Here is an 18756-nt window from a genome sequence, read left to right as displayed (position 1 = left end):
GTTCGGCATGCCTAGCACACCTTTACAGGGTGTTATGCAGGGCATCTCGTTATAACTGTAAGGAAATAGATGGTCCACTAACACTTCTGCTCGGTTGGGCTTGGATCCGATTGCCATATCTATCGCCGCTTCCTAGAGAACCCCGCAGTTTTTCACTAGCAAACATGTAATATTATGTTACAATGTATCCATTTCTTGATATTTAAGATTCAGTTGAGCTAATTGAGGACATCGTATTAGGTGGCGTAACTGGGAGCGTGGTGACCGACGATATAGATATCTGAAGCTAGCTCACTTTAGGAAGGCCTTTGATGAACTTCAGGAAGGCCAGGTGTGTTTTAATTAAACAAGTAATAACTTTTGGGAATATTCGGCTTCGACAAAACTATAAGTCATTGTGTTAGATATTTGAATTGTGGGTTGTAATCATGTTTTCTTTATTTTTCCAGTTTGTCTGGGTTGCCTATGCTGTGGATCGTGTGGATCCAAACATAATTCCTGCTAAAATATACATGCAGTCAGTTGTCTGGAGCGCTACAGTTCCATTGGTGTCATTTGAATGTATCGAGTGGCATGCCACCGATAGGGTCAGGCGACAGTTCGGTTTGGTTCAGGGAGTACCTTCTCAGGAACAGAATTTGGATAAGGCTCATGGAGAGATTCTGACTGGACCTAAAAACCTTAATTGGGCCACGACACCGACTCATTCAAAATGGGTTATGCATTGAACAAACAGGTATCACTACGTTCTTTCTGAACTTCCCATGCCTTCACAGCATCCGTTGGATACCTACCTGAACTGGTACCGATCAAAATATGGGGACCGCTTAGCCTTGTCGAATCTTGTGGGTGAAGAGAATGATGAAGGTAACCAGGATCTGGATGTGGGCAATGAGGATATGTATGAGGGTAATGAAGATACCAATGAGGGTGGTCAGGATATGGATGAGGACAATGAAGAGCAGGAGCAACATATATCACCTCCAATTCTGCCTCCACAAGAACAACCTCAGTCCTCAACTCAGTATCTACCTCAGACACAGTTCACCCCATCATTTCCAGTACAGCAACAATATTGGGGTATGTCACAGTTTGAAATAGGTGATGGAACTTCTTTTAGCCAGTTGCTTGGGTTCATGTCTGCAGATGCTTCACATTCACAATATGGCCATCAGCCGGAGTTCATGCCTGGCAGGTATTCGTTGGATGCAAGGTATCCAGGTCATACCTCATCCGTTGCATCTGGAGGCTTTGTATCTGTCGACTCTAGTAGGAGTGAGGGTGGACGAGGAGTTTTGAATAGTCAAAATCCTAACCGATGTAACATGGGACTTATTGAAGAAGATACTAACGCACTCGAACAAGAAACCGATGCATATATAGTATATAACCCGGATGAAGAGGGCGATGACGAGGAGGATGAAATTGAAGAGTTCGATGAGGATGAAGAATCTCGTAATGATGGTATTATGATAACTATTTTTCTTTACATATTCGATGACTTATTTTATTTCTTTGCATAAATGGCATCTCTTATTTCATTTTGCTTCTTGATTTGTGGTATTTATGTTGGTATTTGAATATGTAATGTGCTGCACATACTTGTTCATTCAAAATTGTTTACAGGTCAGGCACGTAGTCCAGATGACAATGTCAAAGGTTACAATCTGAGGATTGATCCGCCACGTCGGAGTGCTAATCGTTTCACCCCTTCTGTCTTCAAAAAAGCGGCCAAGAAATGCAAGAACTTTGTGTAAGATGTGAGGTGGAAAATGAGAAAATAGTTGTTTCCTTTTTGTTTAGAGTTATTTCTATTTGTTAAACATTATGTACTGATGACTTTATGTAATGTTTAGAGTTATTTGTATTGGTTAGACATTATGTACTGATGACTTTATGTAATGTTTAGAGTTATTTGTATTGGTTAGACATTATGTACTGATGAATTTATTTTTCCGTTTAGACTAATTTCCAACTATTGGACTTTGTATAGAGTATTTTATATGTGTTGGACGTTATTGATGTATTAGCCATGTGGAGTATGTAATAATGTCTCATAAAAGCTTAATATGATCCAACAGATATTTATCAATTGATGTACTAACTATCATATTATATAATGCCACAGATATGTTATAATACTAGAATGTCATTAAATATAAGGTTACATATAGCAGGTAATGTTACCTCAGTTTGCTCATTCAGGTTTTATTATACAATATCATATTAAAACTGTGAACCTAGGGGGCTTCTCTATTGGTATTTGAACCAACTGACCGACGACATCTGCTTCGACTATGTCCCTCAGCACCACATAGAGTACATCGCCTAGGACGACGTAACATTCTCGTGTCCATCTCATTTAGAAAACGCGTCATCCTGGGGCGACCTTTCGTCACCCGTCGCAGGTACGGATTCGGTATGAACCGAGGTCCGTTGTAAGTAGGCCATGTAGTGGGATTACCTAGTGGCCGAAACCGTGCACGGTACACCCGCCGGACTTGATCCATCTTATACACATCATGAACATACAGTCGCCAATCCAGTCGCTGGTTGGCACAACATGCGAACACATGTCGACAGGGGATCCGGTCCACCTGGAACTCACCACAGTCACATCGAAGGCTTCGTAGATCAACTGCAAACTCTTGTCCACTTGGCATCTCACGAACCTCAAAGACCTCATTCTGCCGGTCAAAGCAACTAACCTGTATATTTTCTGATGCAATTTGGTTTGCATGCAACTTCGATGTCATTATCTCAGAAAACACATGGCCAGCATTGATCTGGGCTTCCGCCTCCGCTCTTTTACGGGTGAACAACTCATTTAGCCTGTAGAATGTTACCTTTACAAGAGCAGTAATGGGAAGATTGCGGGCACCCTTCAAAACTGAGTTGATGCACTCCACTAGATTCGTCGTCATGTGACCCCATCGGTACCCGCCATCAAAGGCCAATGCGTACTGTTCGCGAGGAATTCGGTTTAACCAATTTGTGTACGCCTCGCCGCGCTCCCTTAACCACTGGTAACGCACTTCGTACTCCCGCACCGTCCTGGAATATCCTAGCAGCTCACAGCATGTAGAAAGCAAAGTAATTGAGATCAATAGATTTATTTAAGGCACATCTATTAATAATTTGATTAAATTTAGTAAATGTTTACCGATGTTAACGACCAATTTTTGGAGGTACGGTGCCTTGAACTTTCTCAGGAAATTCGACTCTATATGCTTGATGCAAAACATATGAAAAGCTCTAGGAGGTGACCAAGCTCCGTTACTACGTTCCACAGCTGCATTGATGGACTCGTGCCTGTCAGATATTAGACCCACTCCATCCCGAGTAACAACATGTTGACGGAGGTTACTTAGGAAAAAATGCCATGCATCAGAAGTCTCTCCCTCAACAATAGCAAACGCAATCGGGACTATATTGTTGTTGCCATCTTGTGAAACTGCCACAAGCAGACAACCCTTATACTTTCCGTACAAGTGAGTCACATCCACCTGGACAACTGGCTTACAATGTCTGAATGCCCTAATACAAGGGTAATAACTCCAAAATACACGATGCAATACCCGAATATCACCCACCAAGTCATCGCCTTGATATGCAGGCATAGTCTCAAAATGGACAACAGCTGATGGCTCCTTGTGACACATGGCCTCAAACCATATAGGCAAGGCTTCATACGATGCTTCCCAACCTCCAAATATTTTTTCTACTGCCCTCTGCTTAGCCAACGATGCTTTCCGGTAACTGACGGTGTAGTTGAATTTCGATTGCACTTCTGCTATAACCGATTTTACCTTTAAGGAGGGGTCAACTTCAACCAGTGGCTTTATTGCTTCTGCAATCGTGATAGAGTCCAGCTTCGAATGATCCTGTGAAATGGTGGCGGTGGTACAGGTGTGGCTACCATTATACCTCCTTATAACCAAACAGTACTTCCTGCTGATCAAGCTAACTCTGATAAGCCAGTCACACCCTGACCCATATTGTGTACACTTGGCATAAAATGTCAACGGCTCAGACTCATATACCCGGTAGTCTACGCTTCGTCGTATGGTATACTCCTTAACCGCCTTAACAACAGCTTCTCTGGAACTGAACTCTATCCCAACGGCGAATTCACCATCTGCGACCATAGGAATTTCTGCTGGGACAAATGCCATAAGATAAATTTCATTAATACGCAGATGTTTCAAAACCGACTCTAAAGGTAAATCAAATTTCACTGCATCCAGTATCCTATAAATCAAAACCTTGAACATGTTATGATGTCACACTAAACAACATAAGCACATCAGCAGCAAATGTAAAAAACCAGATCGGACCGGCCAGTTGGACCGAAAAATCAAAGGAACCATGCCGATCCGGTCCGGTTCATGGCATTTGAACCGTACAATAGATCGAACCTGTGCACATAATAGTTACAAACTCATGCAATTTGCTACAACCATGTCTTAACAACATAAATATTATTTCCTAATAAACACATGAAGCATATAAAAGAAAAAAATAAATTCCTTAACGGGTCGAGGACCAATTTCAGATCCTGACAACTACGACACAGAACGCACGATTAAATAATGCTAAAAAAAGGGTAAAATCTTCAGAACTTAATCAATGTCTAACTACAAAAACACTTATACCACGATTACGTACCTGCAGTCATATATTCTGAAAATTCAGGAACATGCATGGCTTCCAAGTCTAAAACTCGCATGAATGATGGCTCCTCAAACGGCACTTCGTTTGCAAGTGCATTTGCCACTTCTGTCACATCTGGGCACATGCTTCTGTCACCTTGATCTTCATCACCATCGGGAACAACAAATTCATAGTTGCTTTCGAAGTCTTCTTCACTGTCACTATTATAATCTTCCTGTAGAATATTCCGGTCCGCCTCGGATTGTTCAAACTCTACATACAACTCGATGAACGAGATCTGAGCCTGGTTTTCAATATACATTGAAAACATCTCCTGCATGCTCGCTTCGTCCGTCACATATCTGGTTTGAAATTGAACGAACCCACCAAATACCGGTATGGGATATCTGTATAGCATACATGATATCTTTTTGGCCCTCTCAGAATCAATCTTCTCACAGATCACACCCTTGAGCTCTTCAAATGAGATGATAAAAGGAATAACAACATCTAATAGATTTTCGCAAATAAACTTTACTCCTTCAGACGTTTGTAACAAGATCTGACCAAAATAATACACTTTAATTAATACTCTGTCACTCATTTCTCTCAATGACAAAAAAACCCTTAACCTTAACTATTAACTTCTCTGAATCAAAATAAGTATGAAAGTGACCCAAAGAAACAAAACAGAGGAAGCAGCCGCTGAAGAAGGAGAAGAAGACGGGAAGGGGAAGAAGACGGGTAACCTAGCACTAACTCGCTGCACACTTTTATATAGCCCTCTCTACTCAACTCGGACCATGCGTTTTCATTTCCCGGTTCGCCATTCCTAGCCAAAACGGACGGTCCGACTTCAGTCTTCTTAAACTCAAACTCTCAACATGCAACTCGGACCGTTCGACTTCATCGTCCAACTCAAGCATATCGGAGGGTCCGATTTATATGCACAAAAATTTTTTTCCTCCAACATCCCAAATCGGACCATTCGATTTCGGAGAGACAAATTCAGCAACGAAGAACTCGGATGGTCCGTGTTCTTCTCCCAAAAGCTGCCAAAACTCTGCCCCACATGCATGTTTAGCCCCCTTGATTCCATATCGATGAAAAGCGCACATATAGGCTCCATTTCCATAAAATTGAGCCTTACATTGACGTCAAATTATGTTTTATTATACAAACAAACATAATATTTTCTTTTTAGAGGATGAGCGTGAAAAAAAACTTATTTACGTAATAATACCCAAGAAAGAAATTGCCATGTTTTGCATTTTTATATTTCTGGCTGATTTTATTAAGTTACGCTTTATTTTAGCTTGCTTTGTGAAAAATATTAATGTATCAGAAAAGTAGATACTATAGTCTTCTGCTTCTCTTAAATTAATTTGTTATTGAAAATTAAAAACAAAAGAAAAACATAAAATATTTTAAATCATAATTTTTAAACTTTAAATTTAAATTCTAAAATTTAAATATAAATAATTAGAGAAAGTATAAAAAATTAATTAGCCAAAAAGTTAATTAATGTTGAAAAAAAAAATTGAATCGCATTATTCAAACAAATAATATGAAACATAATACATAAAAAAGATTAAAAGTTACTTAATTTACAAAGGAGATATAAAACTTTTTATTTAATAAAAAAGGTTTAGAGTGAATTATTTTTATGCTAATCCTAGGCAAAATTAGTAAATCCATATAAAATTAGTCAAACTCCTGTAAAATTTAAAAGAGAGTGTAAAGCGCGTGCTTTTTCACTCTGCTATATATGCCGAGTTATCGCTGCGCTGTTAAACCCTTCTATTAAAAGGCAAACCTCCTTGCAATTAGGAACATTCCACCACCATTAACAAACACCGGATTTTCGCTGAATCCTCTCCGTTCTCCGCCGCCACTGCCGCCGCATTCATCCCCATACACTTCTTACCCTAGCCGGTTGATCCCGGTCTCCCCGTTTTCTTTTTCAACGAGGAAAATAAACGAAACACTGTAGACCGCACCAACAAACAAAATATTAAAAAAGGAAAAAACAGCAAAGCTTTTTTTTTTCTTAAAAAAATAAATCCAGACACTACAGAGAGAAAGAGAGAAGGGGACAGCACAGACAAAGCGATTGGATTTTATAATTTAATTTCTTTATCGTTTGTTATTTGTTTAGCTATTTACATAAAATAACTTTTTTTTAATAATTTTATTTTTAATATTTGGGGCTTTTGGGTTGAGTTTTTGTTGTGGCTTTGAGATCGTCTCCGTTTCCCGTTTCGTTGCCTCTTCGACCGCTTCTTTTCTTTTCTTTCTCTGGGTTTCAACTTTCAACACAGAAGAGAGAGAAACACAAGCGAGAAGAGAGAGAGAGAGAGGGGGAAGAAAAACCTAAAGGACTTTTCTCCGAGCTGCTTACTATTCTCCGAACGCGTTTCGTTTCTTCCCTCTTCCGATTGAAGAATCGAGGATCTGAGCTCAACCCTTCCTTTGTTTCAATTCGTCAACATTGAGTTCGTTCCTTTTAAGTTGTGTAGTTCCTAGCGTTTGTTATTGAAAGGAGCGAGTTCGTTCGAAGCCTTTGGATTCCGAGGAATGAATCCAAATGTTGGCTAGGAATTCGATTTTGCTGGAATTCTAGCCTCCGATCTTGACGGAATTGCTCGAATCTTAGGGTTGAAGTAATGGATGTTGATTCCTCGATGGTGCAGGAGGCCGATCACGCTCCATCCGCCGGTGCTGCTGCTCCGGCGCCGGCTGCGGGAGAGGTAGAGCAGCTGGCCGAGTCACCGTCTTCAGGCAGTGGATCTCCGGCGGCGGCTCAGCTGCCTGTGCAACAGCAGCAGCAGGCGCCTGCCCAGGTGCAGCAGAGTCCGGTGATAGGGCCGAGGCTGGCGCCAACTTATTCGGCGATGAACGCGATTATTGAGAAGAAGGAGGACGGGCCGGGTCCGCGGTGCGGCCACACATTGACGGCGGTGGCAGCCGTCGGAGAGGAGGGAGCTCCTGGGTACATTGGTCCCAGGCTGATATTGTTCGGTGGTGCCACTGCTCTTGAAGGCAATTCTGCGGCTTCAGGGACTCCGTCGTCTGCTGGAAATGCTGGAATACGTATGTGCTTCATTATCTTATTTTATTTTACCTTGCATTTGTTACCATTAGTTGTTATATCATGGCTGAGTATTTTGAATTTTTCATGGTTCGTGTGTTTTAAAGTTGAATTGCATTTTGAATTTGGATTCACACACGAGCTTTTGTTTCTTTGTCAATGTCTACTTGTCTAGTTATTAATTCTTAGGGATGTTTGAACGAAAAATCCCTCTTTACATAGTTGTTTCAAGACATGGAAAATGCATACATGGGAAGGAATGAGTGATTATTCAGACTTACTCTATGTCGTAGTCTGGGTGCTAATGATATAAATTCTTCCGTCATTGAAACTTGTGTTTTCATAAACCTGCTTTTATTGATTGCAGAGGCTTCACAATGATTCATTTGGTTGGGTGGAATAATATTAGAATAGAATTGAATGTAGTGGAGATGGCATGTTATTTACGATCATTCCTTTGTTGGATGGTTTAACTTGCAAAAACAGCAGTAATATTCCACTCGTAGGGTTTACATGCTTGCATTCAAACAACATCATAGAGCTCTATTCAAACTCTAAACTTGAATGATTTCATTTAGATTATAGCCTTGTTAATCTTTCTGTGGTCTTCACCCAATTTAATTAGACTACTTTCCATTTGGTTCACTTTTTAAGTTTGTCTCATGTTTTTCCATACATGATCAAACGACTTTGGATGACTTCCTGCCATTATTCTCATTAAGTGCTACTGTAACCTCTTCCTCATCTTAAGATAAAGAACTCACATACGCACACAGACTTGTGTGTATGATGAAATGAATTTATTATTTTTCATGAGAACCCTTTATTTTTTGATGCAGTTAATTGATAGTTAGAACTTCATTAAGAACCTTCCAGGATAACTTCCTTTTATTGGTTTTCTATCCTTCACTCAATATAATGCATCTTAAAAATGGGCGTGGTGATTTGTTTATGTTATTTCCCATTCGTGCCACATCATTATGTTTCGATCCGTTCACCCAAATGAGCTTGTTAAGACTAAAGAGTCATCTCTCCTAACTACTTAAGCTCTTTTAGATGAAGCTCTTTTATGCAAATTGCTCTGTTTTTGAAGCATAGATAATACATAAGCACAGTAAACTTTATGCTAAAATTTAATTTAAATTTGAAGAATGGCAGTATCGGTAGTCATGGTATCGGACACAACAACATATTCATTAACTGTTGATTCTTGATCACTTTGTCATGAAAGCATTTTTTAACCATGCCTACAGCATTCTCTCTGAAAAGCCTATCTAAGGTAGAGGCTCAAGAATGTGAAAAGGAGGTTGGAGCCTTTCCCATTTTGCATATAAATATTGAGTGGCATCTTTGGTTCAGTCATGTGGAAACCTTGTGAACCCAAATTGTTTTACTTACTTAGAATGTTATATTTCAATTCGTGTTCTGAAGAGTATTTGTTTCAACTGTTATTGATCACACATTGCATTTTTTAGAGAATACAGTGAGTTTCTGTTTTGAATTATTTCCATGCCCTATTATAATAATTCCAATCATCATGCTTTTGGTAGCCATTTTAAGCCTGAAATGGTTTTTGTTTTTAATATTTAGATCTAGGTAATCCAAGTTGGATTTTCCATATTCATGATTCATGGTGCATAATAATGGCAGTAACAAGACGCTGAAAACTTTATTTGGTGCAAACATTATTGGTTATTTTGGGAATACCTTAATATGCTATAGCTATTCATCTTTCTGTGAGCAATGCCACAAAACGAACTCTGATTAATTTGGATTCACATCTTTTTTCCCCCCTCCACCTTCGTAGAAAGACTTTGATATTAACTAGCTTGAAGGGAGCTTTTTCTTGAACATGTCTTGTAGCTTTAAAAACTTAGTGATAAATGTTTATGCTTGGAATCTATCATGACTAGTATATTATCTGCTCTGCAGGTTTAGCTGGTGCCACTGCCGATGTCCACTGTTATGATGTCATGACTAATAAATGGTCTAGGTAAGCTTAGAACTAGGTCATTATTTCCTGCCTACTTTAAGACTTGAATAATGCATTTATAGCCTTTCGCACTTGGCTTTAGTGCTCATAAAGCAATATGCTGCAGGATAACTCCCTATGGAGAGCCTCCAACTCCAAGGGCTGCACATGTGGCAACTGCTGTAGGGACCATGGTGGTTATTCAGGTATCACGGAGGGGGCATCTCTTAAGTTCTCATAATATTGGTGGATTTGATTTCCTTTCTGTAAATGTTGATGCTCAATTCTTTTGAATTATTGCATTGTTACCCAGGGTGGCATCGGTCCTGCTGGTTTGTCAGCAGAGGATCTTCATGTTCTTGATCTCACTCAGCAAATGCCCCGGTGGCATAGGTTAGACTTGCAACCTGTTTTCCCCCTTGATGTTTCCAATGATATTTAACTAATCTAGTAGGTTCTGAATTATTTGTAGAGTATCTGTTCAAGGCCCTGGACCAGGGTCACGCTATGGACATGTAATGGCTTTGGTGGGGCAGAGGTATCTTATGGCTATTGGAGGAAATGATGGTAACTGGTCAAATGCCTAGCCCTTTTCCATTGTGTGCGTTGTTTGGTTGTTTTATTTTATTTTTATTTATTTATTGGACGTTACACTTAGTTTGGCCTTTGCTTCCCAGGAAAGAGACCTTTGGCTGATGTTTGGGCCTTGGACACAGCTGCCAAGCCTTATGAATGGCGCAAGTTGGAGCCAGAAGGAGAGGGTCCACCTCCATGCATGTATACTTCTATCTCTGAATTTTTCTTTTCTAGACTGATATTTTCACGTACTATGTACGTTTTAGGTGTTAGATTAGGTTTTGAAGATTGTCACTCAAATCATTCATTTACCAAACTATTCAGTGGTTACATTAGATATTTAATTTCAGTTTTACTTTATGTGAGAATTTTAATTGGTAATACTTATGCCAAGTTAATTTAGTTGCTAACTACATTTAATGTTTCCATTTTTCAAACTGTTTTCGTATCCAAGGAAAAGTTCTTGGATTGTGTTTCTTGTTCTTTCACTCTTGCTTTTCTTAAATTCCTTTTAAATAAAATTAGGCTGTAGTTCTAGAAAGCCAAAGAAAATCATTCTCTTAATTTAATTACCTTTTCCATTTGTAGCAATAATTTTCATTGGTTTGCTGCTTTTTTTTAATTTAAATTATATAGACCTGCCTTCCTTCTATTTGTGAATTTTGGCTATCTTATAGTGAAACTTATCAATGTGGAAAGGAGTTGTTATTTAATAATTTGTTTGTGAGTAGGTATGCAACTGCAAGTGCACGCTCTGATGGACTGCTTCTGCTTTGTGGAGGGAGAGATGCCAATAGTGTTGTGAGTTATTATTTATTCTGTTTATTTGTTTTACTTCCAAGCTTTCAATTTGTTCCTTATACAATTCTCTCATTTGGCACTCATACACTATTGTATCTTTTTGTCTACGGATGATACACTATTGTATCTTTTTGTCTACGGCTTGTGCATGTCCATATGATGGTCGTGCAGAGTTTAAGCGTCTTTGCTGGATTGTTTTTAGAAAAGAAGTATTATTAAAAAGGAGAGAATTTAGTATAGGGGGAGTGTAAGGTATTAGCAAGAGCTGAAAAAAGTAAAACAAAACAGAATATTTCCAGAAACAAGTAGTGCCAACCCAACTGCTTTGCAATTTAGAGAGTGCTACCTAAGAACATAACTCTATCCCAAACAAATTTGGGGCAGGGAGACGCTCTTAAGGACACGTGTGGTCCACTCCCATAAAATGCACCTGAAGATGGCAACCATTGCACATTCCCATGGAGTTCTTTTCATTCTGTTTTTAGTTTTTACCCCAAGCCAGAAAACAAACTCAACAGAACTGTTCTATATAAGAAACATGTGACCCAGTGCCTAAAGATATCCTAGGGTTTGTGAAATGTAACATGAGCCTTACAATGCAGAAGCATGTTACTGTCCAAACAGAGTACACCACAGGAGAAGCTTTAAGCTTACAGTGGTATTGTCCTGTGTGCAAGGACATGGGTATAAGTACCTATTCCTCTATATGTGTGGGTGTGTGGTACATTTTTTCTGACTATTAGAAAATGAATACATGAGGATATATTATGTAAATATGAAAATAATTCTAATGGGATTCTTGTTATTATCATTATTATTATTTAAATTTTAATGTGATTATTGTGAAATGTTTCCTCCTAAGCTTTAGTGAAATTTTCTTCTTACCACTTATGTTGCAGCCATTGGCAAGTGCATATGGACTTGCTAAGCATAGAGATGGTCGATGGGAATGGGCAATTGCCCCTGGTGTTTCACCATCACCAAGATATCAGCATGCTGCGGTTGGTTCAGTTTCTTTCATTTTATTTTAATTCTTCTAGCTGATTTTATAAGTATTCAAGAATCATAATTTGTTTAATTTAATGATTTAGGTATTTGTTAATGCAAGGCTCCATGTGTCTGGTGGGGCTCTTGGTGGAGGAAGGATGGTAGAAGACTCATCAAGTGTAGCAGGTACTTGGTTTGGCTCCATGGTGCTGGCTTCCTAAATCTCTTCCCCCCACCTATGTCTATTGCATGTAATACAAAAACGTATTATTGATCTTTGTGCTCTAGTTCTATTCCCCCTCCAAAAGAACACTTGTTTATACAAGTTGTTCTCAATTCTGTTTTAGGAAATAATATACTTTATACTCTAAATGTTTAGGATTAGTTTCAATTTTACCCCTAAGTTTTATTTCGTTTTAATTTTACACCAAAAATTTATTTTAATTTCAGTTTTACCCCCTTTTTTTTCCCTAATTTGCTTAAAATCTATGAACACCCCACCTAGTGGGATAAGACTTTGTTGTTGCTTAAAATCTATTAACAAAAATTGTAAATATACCATCATGAACTTTCCCTCTTCTCCACTGGTGTTGTGGTGCATGGTGGCAGCGGCTGCAATGGCAACGTTGAGTTTCAGAGTGGGAAGAGTTGATGAAAAAGGGCAAAACTGGGAAAAACAATTTTGACTAATCTTTAACTGTTAAAAATCGAATGGAAGGGTAAAATTCAAACTATAAGAAATGGTTTGTGTAAAATTGAAACGAAATAAAACTTATGGGTAAAATTGAAAGCAACTGTAAACATTGAGGGTGTAAAGTATACTTTTCCCTTATTATTATATTATTATTCTTTTTTTTTTGGAAATTAAGGAGCAAAGTACTTGTGTTTCCCCCTTAAAACTCCTTGTTGGTGCTATAAGTGCAGTTATATTTGTCTATGGCTATTTTCTGTTTTTTTATTCATTTGCATTTTTGCAGTACTTGACACTGCTGCTGGTGTTTGGTGTGATACAAAATCTGTTGTCACTAGTCCAAGAACCGGTAGATACAGTGCTGATGCAGCCGGAGGAGATGCTGCAGTTGAGTTGACTCGGCGTTGTAGGCATGCAGCTGCTGCTGTTGGTGACCTAATTTTTATTTATGGTGGTTTACGAGGGGGTAAGTTTAAACATTAAATGGATTCATATAGCTTTCAGATTACTAGTTTATACAACCTGAGTACTGCTTGAAAATTGAAATCCTTTCTTGATGCTTTTGGGTTACAAGTTCTATCCACCTAGTAATGTTGGTTGATTATTTTAAAAAGAGCTCTTTATGGGTTGACTTGAGGCAGTCAAACACTTGAATCCTGCCTGTGATTTCTGCATTGAATTATAGAACTCTGCAAATAATCTATTAACTTGATGCGTATCATCTATTGAGACATAAAAACTGGGCTATAAAAGGACTCAATTAGTATGGTAGCCACGGCCTCTGATGCTGTTGAAGTCAACAATCATAGGGAATTCCAATGAATTAAGTTGCTCAATGGTTTCTTGTCAGATCAAATCTATGTAGTTAATTATTTATTACAACATTTTTCAATGTAAAACAAGATTTCTTTCCATTTTCTTTATGAATAACCAAAATATGTTTCCATTTTAATCAAGATCTCACCTTTTTTTTGTAATTGCTATTCTCCGTGATAATTGCCTGTCAATGTTTGTTCACGCTCCAAGCTGAGATGTCTGGTCTTGTCTGGAACTTTTTTAATTTATGGTTGATTTCTTTTAATATTCATTTTGGCATGTGGTTATCTTAACCAATTCATAACTTAGAGAGGTGGACTGGAATGTTTTGGGATTGTGCTGCAGGAGTATTGCTAGATGACCTACTTGTTGCCGTAGATCTTGCTGCTTCAGAAACAACTACTGCCGCTTCACATGCAGCAGCGGCGGCTGCATCTAATGTACAAGCAGGCCGCTTACCTGGAAGATATGGATTTGATGAGAGGACGAAGCAAATAATATCTGAAGCTGCTGCGGATGGTTCAGTTGTATTAGGAAATCCAGTCGCTCCCCCAATGAATGGAGATATGTATACAGATATCAGCACCGAAAATGCCATGCTTCAGGGTTCTCGGTGAGAGTTTTTGTTATCCTTGGGAAAAGTGTTTAATTATACATCTTTGGCCTCATTAATCTGATGAACTTTGTTAACAGGCGAACAAGCAAAGGAGTTGAGTATCTGGTCGAAGCATCAGCTGCAGAAGCTGAAGCTATCAGTGCTGCACTGGCTGCAGCCAAGGCACGGCAAGAGAATGGTGAAGTTGAATTGCCTGACAGAGACGGTGGAGCTGATGCTACCCCAAGTGGGAAACAGTCTTCCTTTATCAAACCTGATTCTGCAGGGTCAAATATCATTGCTTCTGGCGGTGTCCGGCTGCATCATAGAGCTGTGAGTGATACATCTTTTGTTGTCAAAGCAAACTATGCTATAAGTTCTTATAAAATTTTATCAACAAAAGAGTTCTTATAAAATTATAAGTGCAATTTCTTATTCTAAGTTGAATGTTTTCAAGGTGGTTGTTGCTGCGGAGACCGGTGGAGCATTAGGTGGTATGGTTAGACAGCTTTCAATTGATCAATTTGAAAATGAGGGCAGGCGAGTCAGTTATGGAACTCCAGAAAATGCAACTGCTGCTAGAAAATTATTAGACAGACAGATGTCTATCAATAGTGTGCCAAAAAAGGTACAGGTTCTTCTTACTACTAGTTATCAAGCGTGCAAAAATAATAATTATAATTCATATGATAACATTACCAAAATAGTTTGTTTCTATTTAGAATTCATAAAAAGTTATCTCTCTAATATATATGTAGTGCACATATATGATGATATTAAGTAACATGGACGTTGAAATTCTGTGGATTTATCTGTCAGCTGTTGTGGACCTAACTTCTAACTGTTGTAACCATGAACAGTAGACCAGTTAATCAGGTCCAGAACATCAGATAGGTCTTTTTTATTGACCTTCCTTTCATTTCCTAGCTTACTCCATCTTGTATCACATCTCTTGATCTAATTGTGTTGTGTTGAACTGTGGTTTATGTTTACATCTCCTTGTTGCCTTCTTGTTATATATGTTATGTTGTATTTCAAAGTCTGTTGCGTCATGTTATATTCAAATTTGTTTCTTATATATGTTATATTGTAGGTCATAGCACACCTCTTAAAGCCTCGTGGATGGAAACCACCAGTTCGCCGGCAGTTTTTCTTAGATTGCAATGAAATTGCTGATCTTTGTGACAGTGCCGAGCGGATCTTTTCTAGTGAACCAAGTGTATTACGGCTTAAGGCTCCAATTAAAATATTTGGTGATTTACATGGGCAGTTTGGGGATCTCATGCGGCTTTTTGATGAATATGGTTCACCATCAACTGCTGGTGACATAGCGTAAGTTCGATTGTGCCATCAATGTTTGTATTTGTAAATAAGGATATTGCTATGTGTTCTTACTTCTGTGTATGTTGATGATTGTTGTATCTTGGTTTAAGCAATTGGTCAATAGGTTACTTTTAAGAGTATTTAACATGGTTGTTGATATACAATATGTGAAAACCACAACCTGTTTTTGAAAATAATAATAATAATAATAATAATAGTGACACAAGTCTACTAGAGGCTTTATTGAAGACAATTAGTGGTATACAGCAAACACAAGGCAAATGTGTAATACCTGAAAGGAGCTGTTCATCCAAAGAAATCTATTTAGAGAGGGAAGAATCATGCTCTATCAAGTAGATCAACAATTTACTTAAGTTGCACATTGCCAAAAGAGTTTCGCTATTCCTTTTCCCATTATCAGTTAAGATAGTCAACAAGAAATTATCCAAAAACCCAGGGCACCTCCTGCACTTTGTTAAATTCCTAAACCAAGAATTTCATAAAAAAATCGCTGCAAAATAATGTGACAACAAATGGCTTGTACTTCACCCAAGGTAAAGGTTCATTGTTGTTTCAGTCATAGATTTAGTATAAATAAAAGGTGTCAGAAGAACTGTTTGTCATAGATTTAGTATAAATAAAGGTGTCAGAAGAAATGTTACCGCATTAGTATAATATACTTTGTGTTTTACCTCTTTCTTTTCTGATTTCTATCCAATCCCAAAAACCTTAACTTGGCTATTATACATTTCGTGACACTAATTTGCCTAAAACGTAACCTTTTAGGCATTCAATATTTTCTGTTGCTAATTTGCATAAATGACTATCAGATATATCGATTATCTATTCCTAGGAGATTATGTTGATCGGGGACAACACAGTTTGGAAACTATATGCCTCCTCCTTGCTTTGAAGGTACTTTGATGCTTGATGGCTTAATGTTGTCTTACTGTGTTATTATCAAGATTGATGCCTCAGATTTTTGCATTGTGATGTTAATATTACAGGTTGAATATCCCAAAAATGTACATCTAATTCGTGGAAACCATGAAGCTGCAGATATTAATGCTCTTTTTGGCTTCCGAATTGAGTGCATTGAAAGGATGGTAAGGAATTTTAAGTGCCAAGCTTTTCCTCCCTAATTTATCTATGGTATTGGCACATCAACCAATGGTGTTAGTTGCTTATCAGGGTGAGAGAGATGGAATTTGGACATGGCATCGGGTGAACCGTCTGTTTAATTGGCTGCCTCTGGCGGCTTTAATTGAGAAAAAGATTATTTGCATGCATGGTGGTATTGGTCGTTCAATAAATCACGTGGAGCAGATTGAGAACATTCAACGTCCAATTCCAATGGAAGCAGGGTCAATTGTGCTGATGGATCTATTGTGGTTAGTTCATTTGTGTGCTATTGTATGAGACAATTTACTGGGTTTCCTTTTGGATGATAAGAGCATGAAATGTTTCTCTAGGTCTGATCCTACAGAGAATGATAGTGTGGAAGGACTACGGCCAAATGCAAGAGGTCCTGGATTGGTTACTTTTGGGGTGAGTACTTATTATCTTCCAAATGATTGATTTTTCTTTTCTTTCTTTTTTTTTTTAATTCTATATGGCCTTTTGTCAGTTCAAAAGGTTTTAGATGATCACTATGGTAATCATTTACTTAAAAAAATTACTTTTTTGCATGAGAAGTTGATAAATCTAAAATGCTTAAGAAAATTGCTTCATTATTCTAGAAACTTTAAAGTAATTTAAGGATATTTATGCTTTTCTGATCAATCATCACATACCTGTGTTATTATGCTCATGTAAATGGTGTTTGGCCTGCAGCCTGATCGTGTCATAGAATTTTGCAATAACAATGATCTTCAGCTGATTGTCCGTGCACATGAATGTGTCATGGATGGGTTTGAACGTTTCGCCCAAGGACATCTGATCACGCTTTTCTCAGCTACAAATTATTGTGGTATATATTGCTGACTTCTAAATTACTGTTTGCTCTCTATATATTTGCTTCTGATTTTGGCACGTCCTTGTTTCTTTAGGCACTGCAAACAATGCTGGGGCAATATTAGTTTTGGGTAGGGACCTTGTTGTGGTTCCTAAATTAATTCATCCATTACCACCAGCGATGTCTTCACCGGAGACATCACCTGAGCGGCATATTGAAGATACATGGATGCAGGTACTCCAATAATTGTTCTCAATTGAATTGTGGTGCTGTGTAATTTAACGTACTGCACCTATCAAATATACATGAAGGCGGAAAGATGAATTTCTTACCGTGGTCAATTTCTTACATGGTATAATGGTGATTAAAGTAATATTTCTATATGTTATTGTATAGGAATTGAATGCCAACAGACCACCGACGCCAACTAGAGGCCGTCCCCAAGTAACAAATGACCGAGGTTCGCTCGCTTGGATATAGTGATCATTAAAAATGTCCTTATTATTTGTGCCTTACCGGTTCGTGCTATCGCCTTGTTTTAGTGCTCTGTACATAGCATGATGCGATTTACGGGAGGCCCTGGGCTTTTGGTCTTCATCCCTGCAGCAGAAAGCTTGGCTTTCCTGGGTTTGGTTCTCACTGCTCAATCAGCAAACCTTCGAGAAGATAAAAAGGTAATGTGCAAGGTTGGTAGCCGCTGCTAGGTTTGCTTTGACAAAAGCTAGAAGCTGCATTCTGGGTTCACCCACCCCGTGTAAATTGAGCATAGGTACTAGTAAAAAAAAGGTTCATGGTTTGTCAAAGATGGCTATTTTTGTCATTAATTCTTCAATATTTTTTGCTATGGCTCCTTGGTTCCCTTTCTTTCTTAATCAAGAGTACAAGAGGGTTTTATGTGGTGAGATATATAAAATCAGAAACCTTTGTCGGATGTCCCATGTATCATAGGTGTTGCTTTGTGTAATTTTTATCCTTAATCTGTACAATTAATTTTTGTGTGAATCTACATTCTCTGATAGGGAATATCGCAAATTCGATAATAGATTTCGCAGTCTTAGGATTCAAGAAGCTTACGTGGTTCTTTTATTGTCTTTTTCTCTTCTCTTCCGGAGCCTAGGATTACGGGGTTACTCCATTCTGATTCATTTCCGTCTTTACAATGCTTTCTTGCAGTTCAATATTGCGGCGATAATGACAAAATGAAATACGTTGTTTGTTCATATTAACTTGACTGTCTGAAATTTTATTATATAATCACATGTCTAATTTTTAAGCGTCCAGAAATTGAACATTTTCT

At 38.2% G+C, this 18756-nt stretch overlaps 2 protein-coding genes across 3 annotated transcripts; one reads left to right on the top strand and one right to left on the bottom strand.

The window, feature by feature from the left end:
* Nucleotides 1–2240: 2240 nt before the first annotated feature.
* Nucleotides 2241–4993, bottom strand: LOC130945793 (uncharacterized). The gene is made up of 3 exons (XM_057874493.1): nt 4669–4993; nt 3164–4237; nt 2241–3064 (listed from the first exon to the last, which is right to left on the bottom strand). The coding sequence occupies exons 1-3, from the start codon at nt 4991–4993 to the stop codon at nt 2241–2243; spliced, it is 2223 nt and encodes a 740-aa protein (XP_057730476.1).
* Nucleotides 4994–6476: 1483 nt separating this feature from the next.
* LOC130944719 (serine/threonine-protein phosphatase BSL3-like) lies at nt 6477–18527 on the top strand. 2 transcript variants are annotated; one of them, XM_057873203.1, is made up of 22 exons: nt 6477–7746; nt 9677–9737; nt 9844–9922; nt 10030–10109; nt 10189–10283; nt 10394–10493; nt 11024–11093; nt 11993–12094; nt 12185–12266; nt 13058–13237; nt 13933–14200; nt 14281–14515; nt 14640–14810; nt 15276–15514; nt 16336–16420; nt 16513–16611; nt 16697–16896; nt 16978–17053; nt 17339–17474; nt 17554–17693; nt 17856–17919; nt 18002–18527. In XM_057873203.1, the coding sequence occupies exons 1-22, from the start codon at nt 7320–7322 to the stop codon at nt 18013–18015; spliced, it is 3003 nt and encodes a 1000-aa protein (XP_057729186.1). In that variant the 5' UTR covers nt 6477–7319; the 3' UTR covers nt 18016–18527. The 2 variants fall into 2 exon arrangements, with proteins under 2 accessions (XP_057729186.1, XP_057729185.1); XM_057873202.1 differs by having other exon boundaries at nt 17856–18527.
* The last annotated feature ends 229 nt before the right edge of the window (nt 18528–18756 follow it).

This window comes from Arachis stenosperma, chromosome 8 (genome assembly GCF_014773155.1).
Source record: "Arachis stenosperma cultivar V10309 chromosome 8, arast.V10309.gnm1.PFL2, whole genome shotgun sequence".
In the NCBI taxonomy this organism is placed as follows: Eukaryota; Viridiplantae; Streptophyta; class Magnoliopsida; order Fabales; family Fabaceae; genus Arachis; species Arachis stenosperma.
The sequence above is the reverse complement of the archived record's forward strand: the minus strand, read 5'-3'. Positions and strand labels throughout refer to the sequence as shown.